The sequence below is a fragment of the Lepisosteus platostomus genome, chromosome 4 (assembly GCF_059453375.1).
Source record: "Lepisosteus platostomus isolate fLepPlt1 chromosome 4, fLepPlt1.hap1, whole genome shotgun sequence".
Taxonomy (NCBI): domain Eukaryota; kingdom Metazoa; phylum Chordata; class Actinopteri; order Semionotiformes; family Lepisosteidae; genus Lepisosteus; species Lepisosteus platostomus.
Window position 1 is genome coordinate 9,396,816 of NC_142614.1, and position 26,801 is coordinate 9,423,616.

General features: G+C 51.5%; 1 protein-coding gene across 6 annotated transcripts in view; it reads left to right on the forward strand.

The window, feature by feature from the left end:
- Positions 1 to 1,886: 1,886 nt before the first annotated feature.
- Positions 1,887 to 26,801, forward strand: part of lrch4 (leucine-rich repeats and calponin homology (CH) domain containing 4) — a 35,587-nt gene continuing 10,672 nt past the window's right edge. For 3 of the 6 annotated variants that reach the window (XR_015935792.1, XM_088628252.1, XM_088628255.1), the window contains exons 1-11: positions 1,888 to 2,346; positions 20,717 to 20,861; positions 21,086 to 21,212; positions 21,757 to 21,862; positions 22,173 to 22,309; positions 22,868 to 22,980; positions 23,855 to 23,954; positions 24,207 to 24,309; positions 25,127 to 25,233; positions 25,513 to 25,574; positions 26,532 to 26,675. Coding sequence is in view for 5 of the 6 variants with exons in the window: in XM_088628252.1 (XP_088484378.1) it covers positions 2,175 to 2,346; positions 20,717 to 20,861; positions 21,086 to 21,212; positions 21,757 to 21,862; positions 22,173 to 22,309; positions 22,868 to 22,980; positions 23,855 to 23,954; positions 24,207 to 24,309; positions 25,127 to 25,233; positions 25,513 to 25,574; positions 26,532 to 26,675 (1,316 nt within the window). In the remaining variant the exon portion in view is untranslated. Of the gene's footprint in view, positions 2,347 to 6,070; positions 6,816 to 20,716; positions 20,862 to 21,085; positions 21,213 to 21,756; positions 21,863 to 22,172; positions 22,310 to 22,867; positions 22,981 to 23,854; positions 23,955 to 24,206; positions 24,310 to 25,126; positions 25,234 to 25,512; positions 25,575 to 26,531; positions 26,676 to 26,801 lie in introns of those variants that run through there. The other 3 variants (XM_088628253.1, XM_088628254.1, XM_088628256.1) reach the window with 3 other exon arrangements.

The window sequence follows — 26,801 nt, forward strand, 5'->3', positions numbered from 1 at the left end:
GGACACGTGATGTCACAGTAAGAGTGGAGTAGAGAGTTATTATTATGTTGTTGTTTTTTTCAGTCTTTCACCTTTTACTAATTAAGATTTAGGGTTGTCAAAATGTGAATTCCTCTCTCTCCTCCCCCTCCTTCTCTTTCTCCTGATCCCCTGCTCGCTCTGTTTCTCATTACCTCCTCCAACACCTCCCCGCCCCCTGTCTCTCTTTCTCCTTCTCCCTTTGTAAGCCGCACAGCTGGGGTCGGGACCGCTATGCCGGATCACATCTCCGACATGCCTGACATTCTCGGGAATTCTGGCGTTTCAGCAGCTACTCACTGACTTTCACTCCCTGTGTGTGTCCAGGCAGCTGCTCGTCCTGTGGAAGGCAGGAGTTCGGCCTCCCCTCCCTCTGCCCTCACACCCCCTGGCCTCCTTCTCCCTGGGTCTTTCCTCTCTGACGTGCTCCCCTCCCTTTGCTAGGAGACTGTAAGCACACTGCGGTGCTTACAGTCATGGTTGAAGGGAGAACGGATTACATCTCATTTTACTATCCAATGAACTGGTATAAAACCACCTGTTTTGCAATGGATCCACCCATCTTCTAGCCTCTTCATGCAGTTCTGGGTCGCGGGGGAGCCAACGGGCCCAAGGCAGGGTACACCCCGGACAGGACGCCAGGTCCGTCACAGTCCATCCCAGGACAGGCGGACACAAACACACTCACACCACAGCCAATTTTCCCAGAAGCCAGTTCACCTACCTGCATGTCTTTGGATTGAGAAGCCACCTTTAAAGGCGCTATATAAAATAAAGTTTATTATGATTGTGGGAGGAAACTGGAGCGCCCAGAGGACACCTTCGTGAACACAGGGAGAACATACAGACTCCACACAGACAGCACCCCAGGTCCAGAATCGAACCCAGGGCTCTATCACTGCAAGACAGCGATGCTCACCAGTGCACCACCATGCCACCAACTGGTGTATAATATCAAACTAAAACCAGTTTTTGGATAGAAAATATGATAAAAATGACTGTTTGTACTGTATTATACCAGCATTATGTCTTGCTGATTAAATATAATTGGCTGTGATACAGATACGTTGAAACATTTTTGCTCTGACAATTCTAACATCTATCCCTGTGTCCCACCATCCCTCTGTCTGTACAGCACAGTACAGTACAGCTCTACAGGACAACACAGAACAATATTGCACAGCACAAACGTATTTACAGAGCCGTAAAAACACCTCACACTACACTCACAGCACTGGCTCTTTTAGAGGACTGTTCACACGCCTCTATCTCACACATACAGCAATAGTAAGTACAGTTAGGAGAAGATATTACAACATGTGATTGCAGCACTGTAATTCAAAAGAGATATATCAGGAAAATTTGACGAAATAGATCTCTCACTTCTGTAAAACGAGGAAAGAATGAATGCCCTGGAGCTCAGAATAACTCAATAATCAGAATAATTCAATTACTTCACATATTTAAGTGAAAAAATGTGTCGCTCGGAGGCATTATTGTTATAGACGCACATGGCAGTCAAACCCCTCAAATGGACCAATCAAATCAGTGCTGTCTACTTTACTCGCCGTTCATTGGCTACTATCTCCAGTCAATCACTCTACAAGGCCCTTCCCCCTCTGTACCCCCGCCCACTCCCTTGCTTCAATCGGAGATTCGCTGAGGATTGCTGTCAATCACCCAGGAGTTGCCCTTGAATTCGGCCTTCGCCACGCCTTTTGAAAATGAAACTCTTCCCCCCTTTCGGCAAACCCCGCCTCCCACCGTTCCTTTCAAACTTTTCATTGGTCGGACTCGCCCGTCAGTCAAGCGCACCGCCCTCCACCCAACTTCCCCCTTCCACACTCCGGCCCCTCCCCCCTCCCTCGCTCTCGCCCGCCCAGACTGGCTCCTGGGTACTGACACTCGCGCCCTGTTGACAGCGCGAGAGAGACAGAGGGCGAGAGAGAAAAAAAACTATCGGTCCGCGGCTCTCCTCGAGCGGTTATAGTTACGGAGTGTTTCGTCTGTCCGTATCTTTACTTCCCGGACTTAGGGGAGGCAGAATACGAGAAGTACCCAGTTGTGTGGGGAGGGGAGGGGGAGAGACGACACATCATTACGGTGGGGGTTTTTTTTGGAGGAAAAAAAAAAAGGAAAGGTGCGCGCGTTAGTCCATGGCCGCGGGAGACGACTCCCCGCTCCCGGCGAGCATCGCGGCCAGCCGCTCCGTGGAGAAGGCGCTCGAGGAGGCGGCGGCCAGCGGCGCGCTCAGCCTCTCCAACCGCAAGCTGAAGGAGTTCCCCCGGACAGCCCGGAACTACGACCTGTCCGACATCACGCACGCCGGTGAGTGAGCCGAACCGCCCCGCCGGGTGTCTGGGCTTCCGTGTGCACCTGCGCCCCGGTCACAGGGCCCACACACGGGTCCGGCTGGTAACACCCCGAGCTGAACTTAACGACGCTTTCTGGTTTTTGTGCCCTGTGGAGGGGGTGCGTCCCACACAAAGCCTGAGTGTACTGATTTTGTCTGACAAGCGTGAGGGGAGGTCGGGGGCTGTTGGACACCCGTGGCCGTGCCGGGCCGGGCCGGAGGGGGTTAACGGGCGCTTGACAATCACGCCTGAGCGCAGAAGTTGAGAAACTGCGCTGTCGCCTCGGCCCCGCTGTGTTGCCGTCGTTATCGACTTATTTATTGGCTCTGTCGGACCAGGGCATCGCTTCCTGTTCTTCAAGTCCCGAGTTTCGTGTGACCAGCCCTCGAGAGTGTTGCAAAATCGCTTATATTAAACAACAGCAACAAAACCAAAACAATTGAGAAGGAGGAAGAAAAACGCCTTTTTTATTTTCCTCAAACACATCCCCCCCCCCCCCCCCCGCCACCCGCTCCCTCTCGTGTTTCTCTCTCCGTCAGCGACTTGAGGGGATAAAGGAAACAACTTTAATAATCGTTGCAAGTACAAGTACAGTAGGTCGCGCTGCCGGTGCAGGGCCTCGCCGTGCTCTGCGGAGCTCCTGAATTGAAACCGGTCTGGCTTTGAAGCGACCACTCTGCTCGCCGGCTGCCCTCTGGTCCCGAGTAATTACCACCATCTGCCCCAGCCTGTGCGCCCCCCTGAGTTTGCGGGGCCGGGTGTTTGCTGTGCAGGAGAGAGAGACAGATACAGCGCATTACCAGACGGCAGCGATAATAATCATCCCTGTGTAATTATAAGTTGGACTTGTCTTTTTTTTTTGATGAGTGTGTTTTTACTTAATTATCGCTGCCTGGGCGGATGCCGGCTGCCGCCCGGGATTCTGTTTGGGCTGTTCATCTGTGCATTGACTCCCCCCGGCCGCCTATAAAACGGAGCGATCGCCCTTTATCGCTAGGCCAGCGTGTCCACTTCAGGAATCTGGTGCTCTTGCCAGGGAGGGAGGTCATGCCTGCGCTGGTTGCCAGGGGTTTGCTGTTGGAAGCCGGCCCCTCAGGAGTGGTTACTGAAGATGCAGTAACGCTGCAGGTCCTGGTTGTAAAAGCCAAACCGCTGCTCCCACAGCTTGAGTGGAAGATCGCGGGTCCTGCTTTGTGGAAGGTGCTTGTGTCCGGGACAGTAGGGAAGAACTGGCTCTTTCCTGAGAAGAATGGCCTTTGTATCACCCCCAACCCCCCCCCCCCCTCCCCGGTGTCAGCTGTGAGCAGCCAGAGGGTTGATCCCCATATTGGTCACGCAACATCACTCACTGAGGGCTGGCAGGGAGACGGGCTCGGATGAGCCTCGAGCTCTCTTGTGTGGGTTTGGGAACTGGCCAGGGTGCTGCCCCCCGGCGTGAGGGGGGGGGGAGGACACTGGTTGCACACCAGCCTTCCTGTTTGTCGCGGTCACGGTGTGCCGAGCGCACCGCGGCGTGGCGTGTCATGGCGATGGTGCCCCTTCCCTGGGCAGGAGCTGGGCCGATGGAGCCCCTCGCACATCTCGAGATACGGCGTTGATGGACGTTTTGTGGTCGAATTGATTTGCTCTGCAAGGGAGGGGTTTACAGGGACCTCGGGGGTCATCCGTCTGGTGCGGCTACTGTCTCGTTGATCCAAGGATCCAGCTGTTCCCGGAAGGATCTGAGGATCCTGGCATCGGCAGCAGAGCGCTCACGCCGCCTGGGGGTCCCTCCTCTGGGTCCCCTCTCAGTCACCACTCTGCCCTGAAGCGTGAGGAAGAGTGCAGGTGGCTTCAGATGAGCCCACTGAATTACATTTGCCCAACTGGGGCAGTTTTCCTCAAAGTCCAGGGGGAAATTGAGCTCATGAGGGCAACATCTTAAGGAACAGGAGTAGGAGACTGTCCCCTCGGCCCTGCCGAGTGATTCCAGTGCTTGGCAGGCAGGGGCGTCTTGAGGGGGGGGGCTGTGTTCCAGGACAGCTGTCCGCTCCACTCGTGCGAGTCCCAGTGTGTGGGTGCACGTGGGGTCCCCCTTTCTGACGGCCTGGCTTGAGACCATCCAGACATCGGAATTTCCCAGTGCCTCAGCTGCAGCTCCCATCAAGAAGCTGGGCAGAGGGACAGGGGGGTGCACTTCACTTCCTGGACCACTTCCTGTGTTTCAGAACCCAGGTGGAGTTTAAGCCCCTGATTCCATTGTGAGGCAAAGGATGCCGATTGTGGGAGCGTCTGATACAGCATCAGTCTCGCAGGTGCTAATGCATCGTCCTTTGCTCTTCTGTTAGGCGGTGTTTAGTAAGCACCGTGAGGGTGATGGTTTAATAATTTCACTTCGGGGCCGATGGAAGCAAGCGGGTCTCGGTTTGATCGAACAAAAAGTGCTGGAAAGGTTTCATCAGCAGGGGCTTACAGCGGCGTGCCGCTCGGGGGCTCGGCTGGAATGAAATCGGTAATTGGCTCTCCGGCACCTTCGCTGAGGCTGGAGAGAGAGGGGTCAGAGGTCACGGATGATGGGATGGGCCTGGAGGACCGTGCGGAGGGTTTACGCGCCGATTTCTGTCGCCTCCATCTTGGACCGGTCGCGGGGAATCAGCCCCCACAGCAGAGAGAGAGGTAGAGCCCCGTACGCTGGCGCGGCGGAGCCGAGGGGCTGGGATCCCTGCTGCAGGAGACACGCAGGCCGCGGTGGGCGACACGGGACTCGGGCAGAGCGGGGGGTCAGGACGTTGAGTCATGGGGACGAAGGGGTGGACATGCAAAGAGGAGATGAAGAGAGCCACTCTGCGAGCTGGAGGGAGATGGGTTTGGTGTCTACAGGAAGACTAGTGTCTGGGGTCTCTTGCCCTGGCTCTGGCTCTGCTGTTCAGTTTACACTTGCTAGTGTAAAACTGCCCAGGCCGGGAAAGGTTCTGGTACAAGACCTCACCTGCTTCAGCTGCTTGCCCAGCCCAGCCCAGCCCATCCAGCTCCTGCAAATGATGGGTCGAGCTGCTGCTCACCCTTTCCTAGTTTCTGACACATTAGTGATGTAATGAGACCAGTATTCCCAGCCAGAACGTGGCACTCTGGGGTCAGGATCGGACAGACCTGATCCAGTGAATTTCGGCACTGCCTTTCCACGACAGGCTGCTGACTGCAACATCCCTGTCCGTCTTGCCACTCCTTATCCGCCTTCCCGTGTTCTGTGTTTCCTGACGTTTCAGAGCCCCTCCCTCTCCGTGCTCTGTCCTCCGCCTCTCTCACTTTTCCTAGAGACTGAGACGCACCGTCCAGCGTGCTGAGGGGTTGAAAACGCTCACAGTCGTTTCCTTCCAGCCTTGGTCACGTCTCTAGCCCACCGTGACCAGGATTCCCCGCGACTGGGACCAGTGCCAGCAGGGGTAGGCAGGGATTCTCCTGGAAGCACGGAGGGATCCTCTCGGCTCCCATGAGGAATCAGGGCCGCGCCTCGCTTTCCCGCCAGGTGGCTCGACAGATGGGCAGATCGGAGACAGGGCGTTCTCTCTGTGGGTCTCCCCCCCCCCCCCCTGCACCACTGCCCTCCCCTTGAGATTACCGATCACAATCGTTACAGGAGCATCATGGACTTAGCAGTATAAACTACAGCGCGCACGTGTTCCAGACGGAGATCCACATGTTTTATTGAAAAGTCCTGGGTGGGCAGTGAGCAATGGCGAGGGGAAGCCAGAAGTGGGCAGAAGAAAGGGTGTGCCAGCCGTGAGCGTGCCCCTGCCCCTGCCGCTGACCCAGCTGGCTAATGTGTTTGCTTTGTGGCCGTGGGCGAGTGGGCGCAGAGTTAATAAACAGTCTGCCGAGGTCAAGGCGCTCACGTGACCCCTGCTGGTCCCCGGATACAAGGGGCTCTTGTTCGGGGAGAGGGGCCGCCGGGCACTGGTGGCAAACAGAGAGCTCTGCTGTTCATTGTCCTGGCTCTCCCTCTCCGGCCGGTGATGTAACGGGAACGGCGCAGCCCTGTCGTTGTCCTGCTGGCGGCCGGACCTGCCGGGGAGGCGGGGGGCTGTGTGTGCGTGTGCTGCCAGTGTCCTTCAGTGTGTGTTGCGGTGCTCGCGTGCTCCGTGTGGCACAGCCTTGCGCAGTCTTCTCTTCCCCTCAAGAGTTCCGTTTCCGTCGCTCAGAGGATGTGGTGTTGAGCAGGCTGCTCTCCCAGTTCTGCTTTTTTCTTTCTCTTTCCTTGCCAGTCTCTGCTTCTTCTTCTTCTGTCCTCACTCAGTTCGTGGTGTGGACCGGAGCACCCCTTCAGAGCGGGTACAGAAAAACAGCAGCCATTGCCCGTGGTGTGCACTGTGCAGGCTGTGCACATGCGGCGAGAGCTGTCCGTCTCCCTGTCTGCTGAGAGGACACGGCAGCTACACTGTGCTTCTGTTGCGGGCTGTGGAGCAGGTAGTTTGCAGTCTGGGGGAGGGGGAATCCTGTCGCTCTGTGATCTGACTGTCTTGTCTGTACCGTGCTCTCCGGGGCCTCAGTCATGTGACGGTACTGCTGTACCAGTCTGACCACAGCTCCGGAACACGCATTCACACAGCAGCCTGCCTGTGGGAGTGGGAACGGTACTGTAACTAGAGCCTAGGCACCCTATTGTGTATTTTTAGGTGTCTTCCTCTGCATGCATTAGAAATAAGAGCGGGTGCGCTCAGACAGCAGTCGGAAGCCATTGAGCGTTCCCGAGGCCGGGGGCCACAGAGAGACAGGAGGAATAATTCCTGCGGCCAGTTTGGTCCCCTGGGCCTTGTGCAGGTTTATAGTAACTGGTACTGGAGCCAAGGCCTCTCAGTCCTCAGAGTGATGTCAAGGGAGAGGGGGGGAGCTGTGGCATCTCCAGCAGCTGCTGCAGCCGTGCCGACAAGAGGAGCGCAGGCGGGCTCGGCCGCCACCCCGGCCTTCCCAGCACGCTGCCAGGATCGCGTCGGAAAACGAGCCCGTGGGTTTCTGCGAGCAGGTGTCCGTCCCCTTTGACGGCTCTTTTAATGCGCAATCTTTACGGACCCCTCGGATACAAAAGCCGAACCTCGGCAGCGCCCGAGATATCTTTTTGTTGCTGAAGAACCAGGGGTGGGACGGGGGCGGGGGGCAGACATCTGTTTTCCGTTTTAGCCCCAGAAATTGACCCCTGCCAAGGCGGACCCTGCCGGTAGAGGGACGCCGTACTGTCCTGCCAAGCTGCTTCTGAGAGAGGACAAAGGGGGAAAGGGGAAGACGGCGCGTCGCCTCTGGCGCTTTGTGCTCTTGTAGGAGGCCGGAGTCCTCTGACACTGGCGTTTAAGGACACCGGAAAGGCGAGAGGAAGCCGCACAACCCAACTTGTTTGTCTGCACACCGGCAGCCGATTGATCTGAGGATCTTCTCCAGACACTTCCTTGGAAGGTTTCTTGGACATCGGCTGCGGAAGCACAGGCTGGGCGGTGTTGTTCCCGACGCACCCCCCCACTCCTGCAGGGTGCTCTCCATCTCTCCTCTTCTCTGTCCTAAATACCCTTCCTCCCAGTTTCCACTTGTCTCCCTGGTTTCCTGGAGTACAGCGCTCAGATAAAGTCCTCTTGGCATCCCTTCTGTGTTTGATAAGCAGGCTCCCGTTATCCATGCAGTAATAACACTACTATTTAGTTTCAGTACATCAGAAACACAGTCCAGGTCAGGACAATAACAACAAAACAGTACAGTTTCAGTACATCAGAAACACAGTCCAGGTCAGGACAATAATAACTTAATAGTGTAGTTACAGTACATCAGAAACATAGTCCGGTATAGAGCAATAATAACACAACAGTGTGGTTACAGTACTATTGGAGGGCCAGTGCATCTGCGAGTCTTCATTTCATCTCAGGTCTTAGTGGGACCAATTTAACAGCTTCTCCCAGCTCTGCTGCTGCTTTGTAGAGACCTGAAAACTTGCAGACACACTGACCGGCCTCAAGGACGAGGATTGCTCAACCCTGATAAAGCAGTGATGTGTAGCAACAGCAGTGAAATTGGAAGGTCAGATAAACCTCCAGCGAGCGAGTGAAAGAGTGTTTGTCTTTTCCAGACGTCTGAACTTGTTTCTTGGTGCATTTCTGTCGATGAAAATCCCTTTTGAGGCTGCTGAGCCAAAGAGATTCACCATGACCTCGGTTTTACATTTGCAAGGTTTTTCCTTATGAGATCGAATAGCTCAAAATCTTAAAAGTGCTAAAGACTGGGAGGGTGGGGCCTGTTAAACGTTACTGCTGATGTCTTCAGTAAGCGCTGGCAGGTGCTTGTGAATCCCCGTGTATAGACATGACTACGCTGTTTTTTTATGATGCCATTGTCTGTGTGCGAGAGCTGCTGTAAGGCAGACTGTGTGTAAGTGCACAATGTGCCTGAGGTTTGGTATTGGGAACCTGCAGTATTTAGCTCAAGGCTTATCCTTTATTGAGCCAATTCACTAGAATGTCTTACCTACCACTTGGTGTTCAGGCTTAGCGAGTGTTAACCCACCCCAGAAGAGACACTTCTGACCCATAGGTGTTTACAGTGAACCGTATATGTAACCCAGTCTCATTTTAAGCCAGCAGCTTTATCACCCTGCAACTCACAACTGGCAGCCCCACTGAAGCTCAGCAGGTCAGCTGTCCAGTACCTGGATGGGAGACCTCCAGGGAAAGCTAAGGTTGCTGCTGGAAGAGGTGTTAGTGGGACCAGTAGGGGGCACTCACCCTGTGGTCTGTGTGGCTCCTAATTCCCCAATATAGTGACTGGGGCACTATACTATTAAAAGGTGCTGTCCTTCGGATGTGACATAAAACCAAGGTCCTGACTCTCTGTGGTCATTAAAAAATCCCAGGGCATTTCTTGAAAAGAATAGGAGTTTTTGGTGTCCTGGCCAAATTTCCCTCTGGCCTTTACCAGTCATGGCCTCCTGATAATCCCCCTCTCTGAACTGGCTTCATCACTCTGTTCTCCTCCCCACTGAGAGCTGGTGTGTGGGGAGAGTACTGGCACACTCTGGCATCATCCAGGTGGTGCCATATATTGGTGGTGGTGGAGAGCAATCTCCAAGTATAAGGCATTTTTAATGATTACTATTTAGTGGGCAGCATTGTTTTCTGGTAAAGGGAATGAGTACTGACTTCTGCTACTGTGCACTGGAGCAGAGGACCCCAGTGTTAGGCAGCTCCAGCTCCTCAGAGGTGTTCCAGTCTGCATCTGGTTTACATATCGCCCTGCTTCTCGCATGGGCTCTTGTGCGGCCCTTACGTCTCTCCGCCTGGCCGAGCAGCGGGAATAATTCTGGATACAAAAGAGCAAAGGTTTTGTTTTTCCCATCTGGCAGAAGCTCAAGAGGCAGGTTAGAAGGACAGACAGAGGGAACGCTCTGTCCAGGTAGATGTGATCATATGGTGAAAAGAGATGAGAGCCACAACCTTTAAGCAGGTACACTCAGGTAATGTACTTTTTTCTTAGAAGCAGATTACCTGAGGCAGCTCAGGCAGGTCAGGAGCAGGTAAGGCAAATCTTCCATTGCATGCGTTGGACCTGTTCTGTGGGTGGAAGGATTTTTAGATCTACTATTTCCCATGATATACCTGGTTGTGGAAACGTATTTGTTTATTCAAACATAATTTTGCACACGTCTCCAAATGCATCATGCAGTGAATACAGTTGATAGTAGAAGTAGAATCTTCCTGCAGTGTGAGTCATACTATATTACCTCACCAGTGTGCCAGGATGGGGTTCCAGGAACTCATGTTGAAGTAGGCAAGTGTACTGTCAGAGACACTTGACGACAGGAATTTAATTATCTATACTGTATCTGCTCTGATCATAGTGCAGCAGATACTCTAGACCTTTTATACCCTGTACTGTACCGCTCTGATCATAGTGCAGCAGGTACTCTAGAGCTCTTATACCCTGTACCTGCTCTGATCATAGTGCAGCAGGTATTCTAGACCTCTTATACCCTGTACCTGCTCTGATCGTAGTGCAGCAGGTACTCTAGAGCTCTTGTACCCTGTACTGTATTGCTCTGATCATAGTGCAACAGGTACTCTAGAGCTCTTATACCCTGTACCTGCTCTGATCGTAGTGCAGCAGGTACTCTAGAGCTCTTATACCCTGTACTGTACTGCTCTGATTGTAGTGCAGCAGGTACTCTAGAGCTCTTGTACCCTGTACTGTATTGCTCTGATCATAGTGCAACAGGTACTCTAGAGCTCTTTTACCCTGTACCTGCTCTGATCGTAGTGCAGCAGGTACTCTAGAGCTCTTTTACCCTGTACCTGCTCTGATCGTAGTGCAGCAGGTACTCTAGAGCTCTTATACCCTGTACCTGCTCTGATCATAGTGCAGCAGGTATTCTAGACCTCTTATACCCTGTACCTGCTCTGATCGTAGTGCAGCAGGTACTCTAGAGCTCTTGTACCCTGTACTGTATTGCTCTGATCATAGTGCAACAGGTACTCTAGAGCTCTTATACCCTGTACCTGCTCTGATCGTAGTGCAGCAGGTACTCTAGAGCTCTTTTACCCTGTACCTGCTCTGATCGTAGTGCAGCAGGTACTCTAGAGCTCTTATACCCTGTACTGTACTGCTCTGATTGTAGTGCAGCAGGTACTCTAGAGCTCTTATACCCTGTACTGTATCTGCTCTGATCATAGTGCAGCAGGTACCCTAGAGCTCTTATACCCTGTACCTGCTCTGATCATAGTGCAGCAGGTACCCTAGAGCTCTTATACCCTGTACCTGCTCTGATCATAGTGCAGCAGGTACCCTAGAGCTCTTATACCCTGTACCTGCTCTGATCATAGTGCAGCAGTTACTCTAGAGCTCTTGTACCCTGTACTGTACTGCTCTGATCATAGTGCAGCAGGTACTCTAGAGCTCTCGGAGGCTTTACCATGCCTGCTCTGGTCATAGTAAATACTGCAGACCTCCCAATTCTTTGAGAAGTGCTTAAAATAAAATGTATCACTAATAATAATCATATTAAATACAGTCCAGTGCAGTGCTTCAAGGCACGGCTGCAGAACCCATCAGGAACACCCAGCAGGGGACAAGGAGATGCACGCCCTTCCCCTGACCGAGAGACGACCACTCTGAACTTCTCACCCTCTCCCTGACCCCGCTCCCTGCACCCCCCTCTGTCTCCACACTGCCCACTTGCTCTGTGCCAGGGACCCGGTAAGACAATGAGATTAGCTTCATACAGCAGTTTGTGTTTGAACAGCCACTGGGGTTTTGTGCAAAAGCCAAGGCCAGGTGCTGGATGTTTCCTGCTTATTACCTTATTTATTTTTGCAGAGGGAGTGAGCTTAGGTCTGAGGTATTTCACAACAATGGGAACAATGCCCATTGGGCCTCACTATCTGCAGGTTTGATTTACAGCAGGGTCCTGTCTTGCTTGAGGCTTAATTAAAAGAAAGAATATAATAATTCCCAGATGCGTTAAGTATTTTTTTTCAGTACAGTGGCTGTAAAGTTTGTGCAGGAACCTTCAGCTGGTAGAACTGGCCAATAAGAGAGAGAAGACTGATTGCTATGTAAGAGGCTTGTGATTGAACACACTGTAAGACCTGTAGGAGACCAGACTGCTGTGCAACAGGAGTGTGATTGGATTTTCACATTCTGCGTACACTCTGCATCTTTTTCTCTCTAACCGTAACATCAGAAACCGCTACAGGAAGTGGTGATGTCACATCCTGTTTTGTGTGAGGTGGGGGTTGTTGTTGTTGGCAACGCTAAACATTATAAATAATTATCACTGTCATTCACATCTTGTACAGCTATTTCAGCTATTAAGGAAATGGCAATAGTTAAAATTGAATACCATGCAATATAAAGTTGTAATTAACAGGGTAATGGCTCAAAGCGTTATGTAGTGCAAAAGCTGTATAGATAGCATGTAACATTGTCTTTTATATTGTAGCGCTCTCAGGTCGATGTGGGTATGTGCCCTTGCTGCTCCCGCCTCAGGTCGGCCCTCCACTGCTGGGGCTCAAACCCGGGCCTCCGACGTCACTCAACAGGGAACCAGCCAGCTGAGTTAAAGGGAGATCTCCCCTATGCCCGGCGGCTGAGGTCCCTGCTATTCACAGGGAAGGGCGGTGACGTCACCGCGCTGGCAAGCCGGTTCGCACAACCTGTAATGTTGGCCGTATGCGTTACATTATGAAAGTACCCGGGTTGAAAATATGCAGTGTATGTGTGTGGACACATTCCTCTTCCAGAGACTAAAGTGCTATTGTATGGAAAGAGGCTAGTGGTGGTGTGTGTGTGTGTGTGTGTGTGTGTGTGTGTGTGTGTGTGTGTGTGTGTGTGTGTGTGTGTGTTGTAGAAACTGATGTGCCAGATTTGGTGTTTGAACTGAAGCCTGTAGCTAGTAAAACCTGGAGTGGAATCTAGCTGCTATGAAATAGGAGTCCTGCTTGGCTTCCTGCAGTGTGCAGCAATGCAGATTTACAAATAAATGATTGTGGACAGAGGGAGGGAGAGGCACTTCAAGTTCGGGACCAGAGAGGGGCAGGAGGGCAGCTGTGCCAGCCCCATCCCTGGATCTGGAGCAGCATTGGCACGTCCATCCCTATTGGATTGTTCCTGCTAATCCCGAGTTTTCCAGCCCCCGCTTCCCCTTGTCCTCACTCCGCCGCCTGTGCGCGTGAGTTACAGTGTTCAGCTAATACGTCGCCGATCGTGACGTCTTTTTGGTCCCCAGAAACATTGCAGCCCTCAGGTCGCGTTTGTTTATCAAGAAAGTTGTGTTAATTATCTGACAGACGAGCTCTGAATTTGCTCTGAGGTCTCTGTGATCAGGAGCTCAGCTGGAAGTAAGGCTGGAAGACGCTAGGCCTCTGGAGAGACTCGGTCCAGATGGGGGCTTTGCTACCCAGGAGCCTGACGATCGCCAGCCCATCTGACCTGCTGGCGCCTGGGAAACAGCGGAGCTCAGAAGAGATGAAAAGCCTGAAACAAGCCCCCCCTCGTGCTAGTGCTGTCACATGGGAAGTGACTCCTTCTTAGAGCAGAAGGGAGAAAAAATACCCGTGACCAGTTGAATTAAATCCTCTTAAGTGAAATGTCCCTTTAGTTAGCTGGTGAATATCCCCTGGGAGAAAGAGAAATCTCCCACCAGGAGGCAGGGCTGAGTGAGAGGGGTACTTAGGGAGGAAGTAGGTTCAAGGGGCGTGTAGGAGGTGGGGTTGAGGAAGAGGGAGTTGTAGGAAGTGGCCTATTTTTTAGATCTGGTAAGGCCTTTAATGAGTAAGGACATGAAAGTTGGAAGGAAAGATGAGTCAGGACTTGCAGGTCTGAAAAGAAAAGGTGTGTTATGTTCAAAAGGTTATTCTCTTTAAGGTACTGTTTCAGACCGCAGTCCGTAGGACAGGAGACGTGTCCAAGCCTGGTCTTTTGCTGGCCTAGGGGAGTTGCTCGCCCCTGTCGGCTTGGTGTGGGGGCAGGTTGTCTCCCTGGGCCTCTCTTCTCGGGCTCGGGGCCAAACACGGCTGGAAGCCGGCCTCCTCCAGTCGCCATGACAACCCCCCCCCCCCCCTCCCGGGGGGGCCTGGTGTGTTTGCTCTCCCGTGGTGGAGCCTCTCTTCGTTTCCTGTCAGAGCCCGTTAATTTATTTATTTAATTAACGTGGCTCAGCTGTTGTTGTCCTGGTCAGGCTTGCTCTCCACAGCCCTGCTTGGCCCCGTTTCGGAGTCGGACTGTGTGAAAGTTTTGTTCCCCTGCTCGATAAGCAGGCAGCCTGGTCTGCGTCATCTCTGCTTCTCTCCGTATCTCGTTCTCGAGGTCTGGTGGACTTTTTCTTTCCGAGAATTCCTCTGGGGTTTTGGTTTAGGGCTCTAATGATGCCTTTTAGTTACCACTCGTTTGTCATTTCCCCTCTGTTCTGCTTTGCTTTGCTTTTCCCTGTTTTTGAAGCAAATCCTCTTAGAAACAAAGACTTCCATATATAAAAATCATTTGTTTAATTACATATTCATGTTCCTGAGCAGCAACGATGGGCTCAACACCAGAAACTCAAATAATGTGTGTCTGGTTGCTTGTGGAGTGCGCGATACGAAAAGAAAAGCACCAGAGCTCTTTGCTCAGACGAAACCCCTGGCTGAACCCTTCTCACTTGAGAAGAATTGCCACACAGTTTTGTTCTTGCAGGATATTGAACAGTGCTGCACACAGATCACCATCGTCAGCTCTGGTATGTTCAGTCTTCTTCTTACTGATGTGATGTCAAAATCGGCAGCATAGATACTGATTTTTAACTTAGTGAATTGGATCATTTACCATAGTACAAAATAAAAAAGGACAAAGAAGTATTAGAATAGTGGGCTGTAAGCATCCTGTCTATAGTGATTGAGAGAAAGGAGAAGTAATTGTGATGGTGAATCGCACAGGAGAAGCAGAGAGGAGGTGTGGTTTAGAGCTCTGGACTCATATCTGTTTATGTTACGTTACAATTTGCAGGTTCAAATTCCAGGTGGGGCACTGCTATTGTGCCTTAGGGCTCTGGGTCATAACAGGAAGGTTGCAGGTTCAAGTCCTGGGTGGGGGCACTGTACAAGGATCTGTGCAGCCCTTGAGCAAAGTACTTCACACGCATTGCTGCAGTAAAACTCCCAGCTGTGTAAACCAATATAGATGTAAACCACCGCCTAATTCATCAGTTAATCAATCGCTTCAAGAGCAGCTTCATGGGCTGTATTAATAGCTGGGTCTGAACATCATTCCAGCAGTGTCCAAAGTCAGGTTACCAGTGCTCTAAAGCAGTGCTACAGAACCCCAGAATCACAGGTGCCCATCCGTGCCCTCCAGCATCAGTAGATTCATCCCTAATGACATACAGAACCCGGGTCTTTATCTCACTGACAACAGTGACACTGCGTTGGAGAGATTAGTCTGGTGGCATAGGGCCAAACTGCAGGTCCAGTGGTGTTATTTTGGTTGTATGTTGCACACACCCACCACTCTTGGTGTAAGGAAGCCCTTCTTGTGCTTAGTCTCAAAGCCTCTTTCCCGTAGTTTTCACTCGTCTCTTCTGACTTGCGTCTCACTGCCCCTCCTCAAGTGCAGTCCCCTCGGACTGCTTAATCAAGAGTTTCTCTGGCAGTCGCCTCTGTCCAAGACTAAAGAGATTCAGTTTTCACAACTTGTCTGTGTTGGCCATTGCTATGAGGGACAGGATTGTGCAATAACATGAAATAAAAAACAAGTTCTTAATTTGCTTGGGATCACCATGTAATGGCTGATCATGTGGTTTTGTGATGAAATCTGTGATTCTGTGAAAGTACTGATGGATCACTCAAAACTCCCTCCACTGCTCTTAAACTCCGGCTTGTCGATCCCATCATCCTAACCCTCGCTGACCCAGACAGCCATTACACACCCCTTCCTCCATCAGCACTGGATTCTCCGACCGTAGGAGCTCCCTACACACACTCTCCCTTCCCTCTGAAGTGTGCGTTAATCCCGGGGCCAGCTGCTGACGGCGGACCCAGCAGGGAGATAGAGGGATCATACAAGTCTCACCATCGCTCCCACCAAGCAGAGACTTGTGGGCAACAGCGCAACAGGACCTGTCAGGGCCTTCCTTCCCTGTGGACAGCTGATCTGTGCTACTGCGGGCACCCTCTCTAGCTGTGCCACTCTGTACCTATGTTGGTACTGGGCAGCACGGGCACACTGTGTTAGCTGTATGTCTTAAATTGAGCTCTTTATATTCATACACTTGATGAATGTCAGCTGTACAGGCTGGTAATTATCCTGGCCACCTGCTTGTGCCCGTCAGTCTCGGCTCGTAGTGACTGCCCCTGAACCCACTCGAGTTGGGGTGCAGGAGGGGGCTTCCCTCTCCCTGCTTCCCCTTATTCCACAGTGGCCTACAGCAGAGGGTTCAGCACAGATTGGGGGAGAGGTGTGTCTCTCTCCAATATCACCCTGAGCCTGGAGGCACCCAGGATGGGCACCCTTTTGCTGGAACCCAGGAGAGGGCTGCTGCCTAGGGAGCTAGGGGCCCAATCGGCTAGTCTCGGGACCCAGGGGCATAGGGCTCAAGCTGTGGCTCTTGCTGCTCAAGATGCCTGGGGTTCCCAATAAGATGGCCACTTTTAACCTAGATTATGACTCACGGGTAAAGTGGGTCAGATCGTATTCCCCCTGGCCATCAAGGAGAGCCCTGCCAACTACTGCTCCACAGGTTACCACCTGAACTATTCTGAACTCTTCAGATCTTGCATGCGCTGGTGGGCAAGGGGTGAAAGCGGTCTTGCGCTGCTGGGACGGAGCTCCGTGCACGTTGGACCCAGAGAGTGGCGCCACGGAGCGGCTCGTAGGGCCTGTGTGTCTGCAGGTTCTCATGCCCCACAGCATGACCTAGATCAGCTCCTTACAGGCTGCAGTTGGGCTCGTTTAAGAGTCTCTCCCAGCTCGCCAGGCGCTGTTGCATTTCAGTACCCTGGAGAAGCTGCTGACGCAGCCGACCATCCAAGACCGGGATGGGTTTTCGGGATGCACACTCCACCCCCCCCACCCCCCCCTGCCAGCTGTGCTTTATATCGGGGCCGACTGTTTTACTTTGCACTACAGTCACGGCTCGCCTGAGCTGCGGAGAAAATTCCGAGCAGAGGGTTTTTGATCCCCTCTGCTTTGCATCCGACCGTGTTGGCAGCTAATCCTCTGAGCCAGGCTCGCTCCACAGGACAAGAGGACGCGTTCCTGCTCATTGTTGCCTGCACGTGTGTTTGCTCTACTCACACCATCCGGATTACTGCCTCCTGTCCACCCCCTCGGAATTTTTTGTTCCGGTATAAACACATGCCCAGGATCTCCTCTGTCTTTACAAGTGCGTATTTCGCTAGGAATAACAGCCCCCAGGAATGAAGCGTACTGGAAGGATTATGGAGTGGTTAGTGAGAATTTGGCTTAACCCTCTTGGCTGAGGGCCGGCCTCTCGGCCACAGGATGGGGAGGCAGGACCCCCCTGCAGAGTGAGGAGTGACCAGGGGGCAGCTGCAGAGGTGGAGATGGGGTGGAGGAGAGACGGAGATCATCTACAGTATTTATAGCGTCTTAGAAGAGGAAGTGACATCAGGAGTGAGTGCTAATTAATGACGGCCGAGTCTGATTGAACTTGGTTGTTGCCGTCTCCCCCACACTTTCGTTCTCAACTCCACAGAACATGAGATTCAGCGTTCCTTGCAGCATGCCAGATTTAATGGGGGTAGATTAGTTTTTATGGCCTAACAAAAAGCCAAAGACAGTTTCCTACTGGTTTTTATAGAGTGTAAGAAAAGATCAGCAGGCTATAAAGGCCAAAAGTCTCTCTCTCTCTTTTATGTTTGTTTTCTCTCCTTCTCGTTCTGGCGTGAAGACTCTTCCTTGTGGTGGCTGTTCTCCTCTCTGTGTCTCCGCCGTCAGAGTGGCTGTGTGTTTGCTGCGAGTCTGAGTTTATCCCACACCCTGTAATAACAGGCTATATCAGGCGCTTGGAGTCCCACAGCACTGCAATTACAATCTGTTTTCTCTCTATAAATACCCTCTGACCTCCCAGCGGAGCTGGAAATACACACACTAGGAAGGAGCGGGGAAGAGGAGCAGTGTGTGGTGCATGGTTGTGTGCGTTTGGAGGGCCGTGAGACCGTGTCCGGGGGAGCTGGTGCTTATCTGCTTGTGTGAGAATATTTCTGTGTTTCTGTGTCAGGCAGTCAGTGTGTGTCAGCAGCGTCTGTTAATGTGTGTTTTTTTTTTTTAGTGTGTATAAAGAAGGGTTAGGAGAGTGAGGTCACTTGCTAGGATGTGTTTGGTCCTGTCCTCCCTCTGAGCCGTTAAAACATTCCCTCTCCCCTTCTTCCTTCTTTCCCTCTTTCTCTCTCTGGCCTTCCCCCTTTTCCCCAGTCACTTTCCCCCTGTTCTCCGTCTGTCCCTTCTTTCCTCACCTGGCTTCCTCTGCTGAGTGCCAGTCTTGGTGTCACACTAAAACCCTTCCTCCCGCTCTGTGGGTTAGGCAGCAGCCTGGTGGCACCGTTCATTAGAAGGAAAGGACGAAGGGACACAATGCTTATTGAAAAAAGGAGATCATCCCAGCAGCAGAAATCTAGTCCAAACCTGCAGTGTTGGGTGGTGATTACTGTTTGGAACCATTACGATATGTTTTGTTTAACTGTACGTTCTATTCATACACCCATGAATGTTTATATATAACTGTCCTGTCCAAGGCTGTAATCCCCTGCTCTGCGTCATCCCTTTCTTTTTGTTTTGGGTTAATGACGCTTGAATGAGTGTATTAGTTTCTGTCTGCATTTTGTTAGAGCTTGTGGAAGTGTTGCCAATCAAGAGAGTTACAAAGGCTACATTGTGAGTCTTCACTGACACAGAGTGCAGCTACTCCCACTGCCAGGGACCCAGTCCATACAGCCTAGAGATCACAGCCAGGGTCCCAGTCCAGGATGAGCCCCTGCTCTCTGGAGATCACAGCCAGGGTCCCAGTCCAGGATGAGCCCCTGCTCTCTGGAGATCACAGCCAGCGTCCCAGTCCAGGATGAGTCCCTACAGCCTAGAGATCACAGCCAAGGTCCCAGTCCAGGATGAGTCCCTACAGCCTAGAGATCACAGCCAGGGTCCCAGTCCAGGATGGGTCCCTACAGCCTAGAGATCACAGCCAGGGTCCCAGTCCAGAATGAGTCCCTGTTCTCTGGAGATCACAGCCAGGGTCCCAGTCCAGGATGGGTCCCTACAGCCTAGAGATCACAGCCAGGGTCCCAGTCCAGAATGAGTCCCTGCTCTCTGGAGATCACAGCCAGGGTCCCAGTCCAGGATGAGCCCCTATAGTCTGGAGATCACAGCCAGAGTCAAAGCCCTGGATGAGCCCCAACAGCTTGATCACAGCTAGAGTCCCAGACCAGCATTAGTCTTTAAAGCCAGGAAATCACAGCCAGGGTCCAAGTCCTGGATGAGCCCCAACAGTTTAGATGTCACAGCCAGGGTTCCAGCCAAGGATGAAACTGTACAGCCTAGAGTTCACAGCCAGGTTGCCAGTTCGAGTTACAGCTTGGTTATACACCAACACACGCTGAGGCTAGCTTAGAGCTGGACAGGAGACCTGCAGTCTCTAGATTTACGATAATCTGAGCAGCATCCAGTCTGAGTTTTCCTGTTGTTATCTAAGATTGTTTAAGGTTTAAGGTTCACTGCTCATTGTTTACCTCCCTAAGGAGGATTGTAGTTGAAGGCCTTGCGGTTTTTATTTTTTGTAATGAGCCGACCTCCAGAGAGACTGAGCCTGCAGCAGCTGGTCAGTGTCTCCCAGTCCCCCATTTCTTTCAGCCACTTTCGTCAACGGCTGCATATCTTTTGAAACAAAAAAATATTTAAGAACAGCTTTTGTCATACCAATGGTCAGACTTTCCGACTCTGTCACCTTGGAGCGTTGTTGTCTTAAACATGTATTATTCCTGAAATGCAATGTTCGAGTACTTTAAGAACATAAACCTGCAAACAAGTCTCATCCAGCCATTTCTTTAAAGAAGATGGGTTATCAGCTTCAACAGCATGGCTAGGTAGCTTGTTCCATACTCACCAATTGCACTTCTGCTTAGCTTAGTCTATGCCTTTGAGGATTTAACTGTATCATTGAGCTACATGAATGGGTTAAATGTATGTGCTACGGTTTATAATGTATTGTTTGCGAACAGGCCTAGTATTAAATTAGACAACCAGAGCATCAGATTGATTTCTTTTTACACTCTTTCACTTGGGAGATGAACTGTGTCTTTGGTTCTGCTGTTGACTGGAGCCAGTGGAGTCCCCAGGTGGCCAGATGTCATACCTGCGGGGTTGGGTAGTTCTTACATAAGACTCTCACTATGCCAATGAACTCGAACTGTGGCCTAGCCCACTGTTCTCTAGGTCTCGGGCCTTAACTTCATGTTAATCCAGGCTGATTAAGACGGGAACATTGGTTCAATTAAAAAATTGAAAGATGGGCTGGACTGAAATCTGAAAGACTTTGAAGTGTAGTGCTGTTATCTCCAAACTTGAGAAACTGTTTACGGTTTCTGTAATCCGCGAAGTCTTTAAGACCTCTCTGATGGGCCAGTTCAAACGTGACTTGGAAACAATGTGGGGAAGAGCAAGGATTATTACTCACAAGACCTCATTTAGTTATTACGCTACTATCAGCTTGTCAGATTTGTGTGTCAGTGTGTGTATTTAATCCTAGGAAAGTGTAACGTTATGGGAGATTTTGCCAAGATCAGAATTACAGAAAATACAGCTGTTGCTTAAATTTCTGACTGTTAATGTGTATGTTATATCTTCCTCTTTCCCAGACCTGTCAAAGAATCGTCTGTCAGAGGTGCCAGAGGAGTTGTGCCAATTCATCTCCCTGGAGACACTGAGCCTGTATCATAACTGTATTCGCAGCATCCCACCCTCCATCGGCAACCTGCAGGCCCTCACTTACCTCAACATCAGGTACAGCTGTACAACATACAGTACTCGTAAAGATACAGCTGTGTTTGACACACTCTCTCCCCTTGACATCAGGTACAGCTGTGCTACACACTGTCTCCCCTCGACATCAGGTACAACAAACTCACAGTGGTCTTATTTCCTCCTTCCCCTGTGTCTCTTGCACCCCCTCTCTCTGTCTGTCCTCGCGCTTACTCTCCCTGTTGTTTTCTCTCTCTCCTGTACAGTCGGAACCAGCTGTCCTCTCTTCCCACTGCGGTGTGCGAACTCCCCCTGCGAGTCCTCATCGCCAGCAACAACAAGCTGCCCTGTCTGCCGTCCACCATCCAGGCGCTGGGCAACCTCCGCCAGCTGGTCAGTCTCCCTCGGCATCACTGTCGCCATGCCACTCTCTTCCGTGCTTGAAGAACATAAATCATGCAAACCAGAGGAGGCCTTTCAGCCCGTCATCTTTGTTTTGTTGTCGCTAATTGCTTGAAGGATCTCATCCAGCCATTTCTTGATAATAACCTCCTCAAAGCTATCGACAAAGTCAACCCAGTGGTCAAGGCCTACAGTGAAACATGAACTAGAGGACACAAGGGGAACCGATACTGGAGTGCATTTAAAACTGAGAACAGGGGACAATATTTTACACAAAGGGTTGTAGGGGTATGGAACAAGTTACTATTGCTATTGCATCTGATACTCTGACTTTCTATGAGCTAGATTTGCTGAATGACCTCCACTCCTTTGGAGTCTTTCTTATGTTCTTATTACGTTGTAGGAAACTCTTGTTCCAGACTCCCACTTTTTGTATAGAGAAGTCTCTCGCGCGCACGCTCTCTCTCTCTTTCTTTCTCCAGGTTTCTCTTTCTGTCTCTCACTCCTCGAATCTCCTTCCATGTTTTTCTCTCAGGATGTGAGCTGTAATGAACTGCAGTCTCTGCCCCCCGAGATTGGGCTCCTGGAGTCCTTGAGAGACCTCAACCTACGGAGAAACCATCTGACCACGCTGCCCGAAGGTGAGGGAAGAGGGCGAGACAGGAAGGGATGCGGAGAAGCAGGGGAGGACTGGAGAGGGGAAAGAGGAGGGGAGAGGGTGGGATAGGGGCGAGTTCGATTAGGGGGGGTGGGACAGAAAGAGAAGAGAGGCTGAACGAAGAAATGGGGGAGGAGGATAAGGGTGAAGAGAGGGTGTGGGGCTGAGCAAGAGAATAAGGAGCCATATGAGGGAAAGAGAAGAGGGACGAAGGAGTTTTGCAGTTCCCAGCTGAGCAGTTAGAGCACACCTGTGTATTCACCTCAACTTCTGCCCCGTCCTCTCTCGGCCAGAACTGTCGGAGCTGCCACTGGTCCGGCTGGATGTCTCGTGTAACCGCGTGACGCGGGTTCCCGTGTGTTACCGCCACCTGCGGCACCTGCAGACCATCACCCTCGACAACAACCCCCTGCAGTCCCCGCCCGCGCAGGTCAGGCCCTGCGGCCGCGCTCTCCCTTCGTCCAGTCAGTGCGTCGGCGTTAGCCTCTCTGTGTCTGCTGTGCTCTGTTCAGCTCGTGCCTTACTGCAGCGTACTGCAGGTGTACTACAGTGTCTGCGTGAAGGTCTCTCTTCAGGGCTACGCTGTGAATGTCGTGCTGTCCAGTGTATCTGTCCTCCTCTCTCTCCTTCTGTATACACACACTCACAGTGAACAATAGGATATAATAATAATTCAGTTACATAGTGCTTTTCTGGACTCTCCACTCAAAATGCTTTACAGGTAATGGGGACTCCCCTACACCACCACCAATATGTAGCACCACCTAAATGATGCAATGGCAGCCAGTGTGCACCAGTATGCTCCCCACACTTCAGCATTCAGTGGGGAGGAGAACAGAGTGGTGAAGTCAGTTAGAGATGGGGCTTATTAGGAAGGCAGGACTGGTAAAGGGGGAAACACCTACTCTTATCCAGAGATGCCTGTTTATAGTACTGCCTAGCTGCTTTGTGCTTTGAGTGTGTTATTCACGCTCTGTGTCTCTTCCAGATCTGTACGAAGGGTAAGATCCACATCTTCAAGTACCTGAATATCGAGGCGTGTAGCAAGACGACGCCAGAGGAGTTCGACAGAGCTCTGAGACCAGCAGGCATCAACAGCTGGTGAGACGGAGAGAGACCAAAGGAGGAGACGTCCGCAGTCTTGAAACGGGCTGCCGCAGCTGGCGCTGGATAGAGGGGCGGGGAGGGAGAGGGGGGAGACTCCATGGTGCTGAAAGAAAAGGTCTCAGCAGCTGGAGGCGAACGACAGGGGAGGGGGCAGGCTGTGTGACGAGGATAAATCACTCGCTTTCCTAGCCTGAGCTGGTCAGATCTCAGCAGACCGGCAAAGCTGGTCCGGTCAGTACTGGGATGGGAGATCACCCGGGAAAACCAGGTGGCTGCTGTGAGGGGTGCTGGTGGACCAGTAGGTGGCACTCTTACCTCTTATTGGACCGACATTTTCTGACCAACACTCCTATATGTTGACAAGGCACGCTGCGCTGAAGGAGGTGCTGTCCTTAAGATGAGCTACAGTATTAAGCCACTGTATTGACTAATAGGTCTTTAAAGGTCTCTTGGTTGTTCACAAGAGTAGGGATGTTAACTTTAGTATCCTGGCTGAAGTCCACTCTGGACAAGCTTTGTCTGACCTCCCGGTTCCTCACTCTTCCCCACAGGGGAGCTGTGCAGCCAGAGTGCTTTGATCCTTTCAGATGAAGAACTTCTATGTAAAATGCAACAAATTCTGAAATGATGAGGATACAGGAAAAAAGGATCGATTGAATGCTTCTTATTAAATTGCGTAAAAAATAATTTTGTTCCCAAAGTTTTGGGCATGTGACTCTACAGAGGCAGTTGCAGCGGTGAAAATGTTTTGTATTCCTGGCTCTCTGTGTTTGTCTCTTATTGCATCCCTCTAAACCCCCGTTTCCCTGTGAGTTTCTCACTCTTTCTCTCTCTCTCCCCCCCCCCCCCCCTTTGTCTGCGTGGCCAGTCTCTCAGATCAAGAGCTGTTTCCGGCGCGGCAGTATGGAGGTCTGGACTCCGGCTTCAACAGTGTGGACAGTGGAAGCAAGAGGTGGTCTGGAAACGAGGTGAGAGAGAGAGAGAACTGACTGACTGACATATGTGGGACACATCCGCAGAAATGGCGTCACATGGGACAGTTGCATGGCGACTCTTAACAGACAAGAAGTTGCTCATCAATGAAACGTTAATAGTCATGGTGATACACTGCAAGGCTGTGTTACTTGCCAGCAGACAGAGACACACCGACAGAGACAGTACTGGCACTGATGAGCCTAGAGTAATGCATCTGTCTGCCTCTCTCCCCCTCTGTCCTCCAGTCTGCAGACGATTTCTCGGACCTGTCCCTGCGGATGGCAGAGATCTCCAGGGAACAGAGGAACCTGAGAGAGGAGCGACCAGTGCACTCCCTTGGGGACAGAGGTGAGCAGCAGACAACACTTGTCACTTGCTTACACATGCTTACAAATGCTTACACACGTACTGTATACACAGAAGCAGTATATGTACACATGCTCATATATAGTGAACACGCACACTCACATAGCCTATGTACACATGCTCACACTGACGATGTATAAACATGCTCTCACACACTTATGTAGTGTTATATACACATGCTCACACATTCTCTATGAGGCAGGGGTGAATGTGCAGAGATAGAAATATAGACTCTCACACTATGGCAACAGAACATTTGAACATTTCAGATAAACACTCTGTGATTCTCACTCCTGGTCCTGGAGAGAGGCTAGTGAGCGTCCTGATGCCAGCAGTCGTATCACCCTGCAGCTCACAACTGGCAGCCAACTGAAGCTCAGCAAGTGTGAGCCTGGTCAGTACCTGGATAAGAGACCTCCAGGGAAAGCGAAGGTTGCAGCTGGAAGTGGTGTTAGTGAGACCAGCTGGGGGCGCCAACCCTCCGGATGAGATGTAAAACTGACATCCTGATTCTCTGTGGTCATTAAAAATCCCAGGGTGTTTTCTCGAAAACAGTAGGGGTGTTACCCCGGTGTCCTGGCCAAATTTCCCCCTGGCCTTTACCAGACATGGTCTCCTAATAATCCCCAGAAGTGAGGAGCCCTAACTTAAAAAAATCATACAGCACATAGACTTCCAACAGCATCGTTATTTGCATTGTGGGTGACTGTTTCATGAGCCTTTTCTGTTCCTCTCTCTACCTCTTTCCTTCCTGCACCTCCCGCCTCTTCGTGTCCCTCCACCCCCTGTCTCTCCGTAGTGAATGGAGAGGCAGAGCAGGAGGATTTTATTGACAGCAGCGTAACTGAAGAGGACGAGGAGGAGCACAGGTCATTGCCCAGCCCCCATCGGACAGCACCCCCACAGGTGAGGAGGACTCACTGCGTCTCCCTTGGTCCAGCCCTGTTACTACTGTCTGGCCTGTACTCAGTCTCTATGGACAATCATAAGAAAGTTACATTATGTAGGTGTCAGAACAGGATAGATCTGTACAAAGAGAGATTGACCCATAGGCATAGATGCTTGAATTGTTCTATTGATGTGCAGATAAATGGATCACTAGATAAATGATAGACTAATATACTATAGATGGGTGGGCAAATGGGTGTCGGGATGATTCATGCCTTATTTTCCATTGTGTCCTAGGAGAAGAGTGGGAAGACTGGTTTGGCACAGTCGGAGAGCCCAGACAGAGGTCTCAGTGTGAGGTGAGCGACAGCGCCACACAGTGGTGTGAACCGTTACTGACGGTCAAGCAAACCAGGAAACTTTCCGGAAGTGCATTTAAAACCAAGAACGGGAGACACTCTTTTACACAAAGGGCAGTGGGAGTCTGATACAAGCTACCCAGCCATGTTGTTGAAGCCGATACCCAAGTTTCTTGCAATAAACAGCTGGACAAGATCCTGGGATCAATTAGCTCCTATCTGACAAGATCCTGGGATCAATTAACTACTATCTACCTAATGAGCCCCTCCTACCTGGAACCGTTCTTATGTTCTGACTCCTGGTTTTGGACAGTGGCCCTGGAGAACTGTCTCATGAGTAGTAGAGCCTAAGAGACAGGCAGCACTCATTTCTGGACTCTCCCGCTCATCTGCAGAGCAGTGCAGTAAGGGAGTAATCTTTATGTTGCCCTGTTCACTTGGCCGGTGATGCTGTTCCAGGGCGGGGCGGTGTGGCGCAGCCTCTCTTGAAAGGGAGCAGCCGCGCCAGCGCTTGTGTCAGAGAAGCTGGGGTGCGTGACCCGTGAGGCTCTGTGTGTGCACAGAGGAATCACTGTGTCAGAGCAGGACAAACACGTTTTGTGAGGCCTCCCTCAGTCAGAGCGCTTGTGTAATGACTGTGTGTGTGTGTACACGCTGAGGAGCTCTGTGCTTTGGGAAAAGTCAACAGACAGGGATTTTCGCAGTTTCACTTCCATCTTTTTTTAACCCTTTATCTTCCTCCCCTCGTGGTGTGCTGAATTGTGCTTTGTCAAAAATGCTTCTTGCCGAGTCCTTAAAGGTTCAGTGTAGTGTATCCTGGCTTAGGCCTCCTCAGATCTAGTTATGATGCTTGAACTATTTAAAGCCTTTGACACCACAAGGCTCACTTCAGCAGTAGTGTTCCATTGTGTTCACGGTGTCCAACACTCCTCTCTCTCCCCTCCCCGTCTTTCTCAGGTCGTCTCCGGGGGGGGACTCGGCAGAGCCCCTGGGCGCAACCCCGTCGAGCCCCTCTGCGGAGGAGCGCCGGCGCCCCGAGACCCTGCAGATCTGGCAGGAGAGAGAGAGGGCGCATCAGCAGAGGGAGAGGAGAGAGATCAGGTGGGCCTGGGAGGAAAAGAGTGGTCCTTAGGTCCTTCCACCGCGTTAATGACATGATTAGTCTCGAATGTACTAAGGGGATGATCATTACTTCAGTCGCGCGTTATCTGTCGCCAGGAGGGCAGC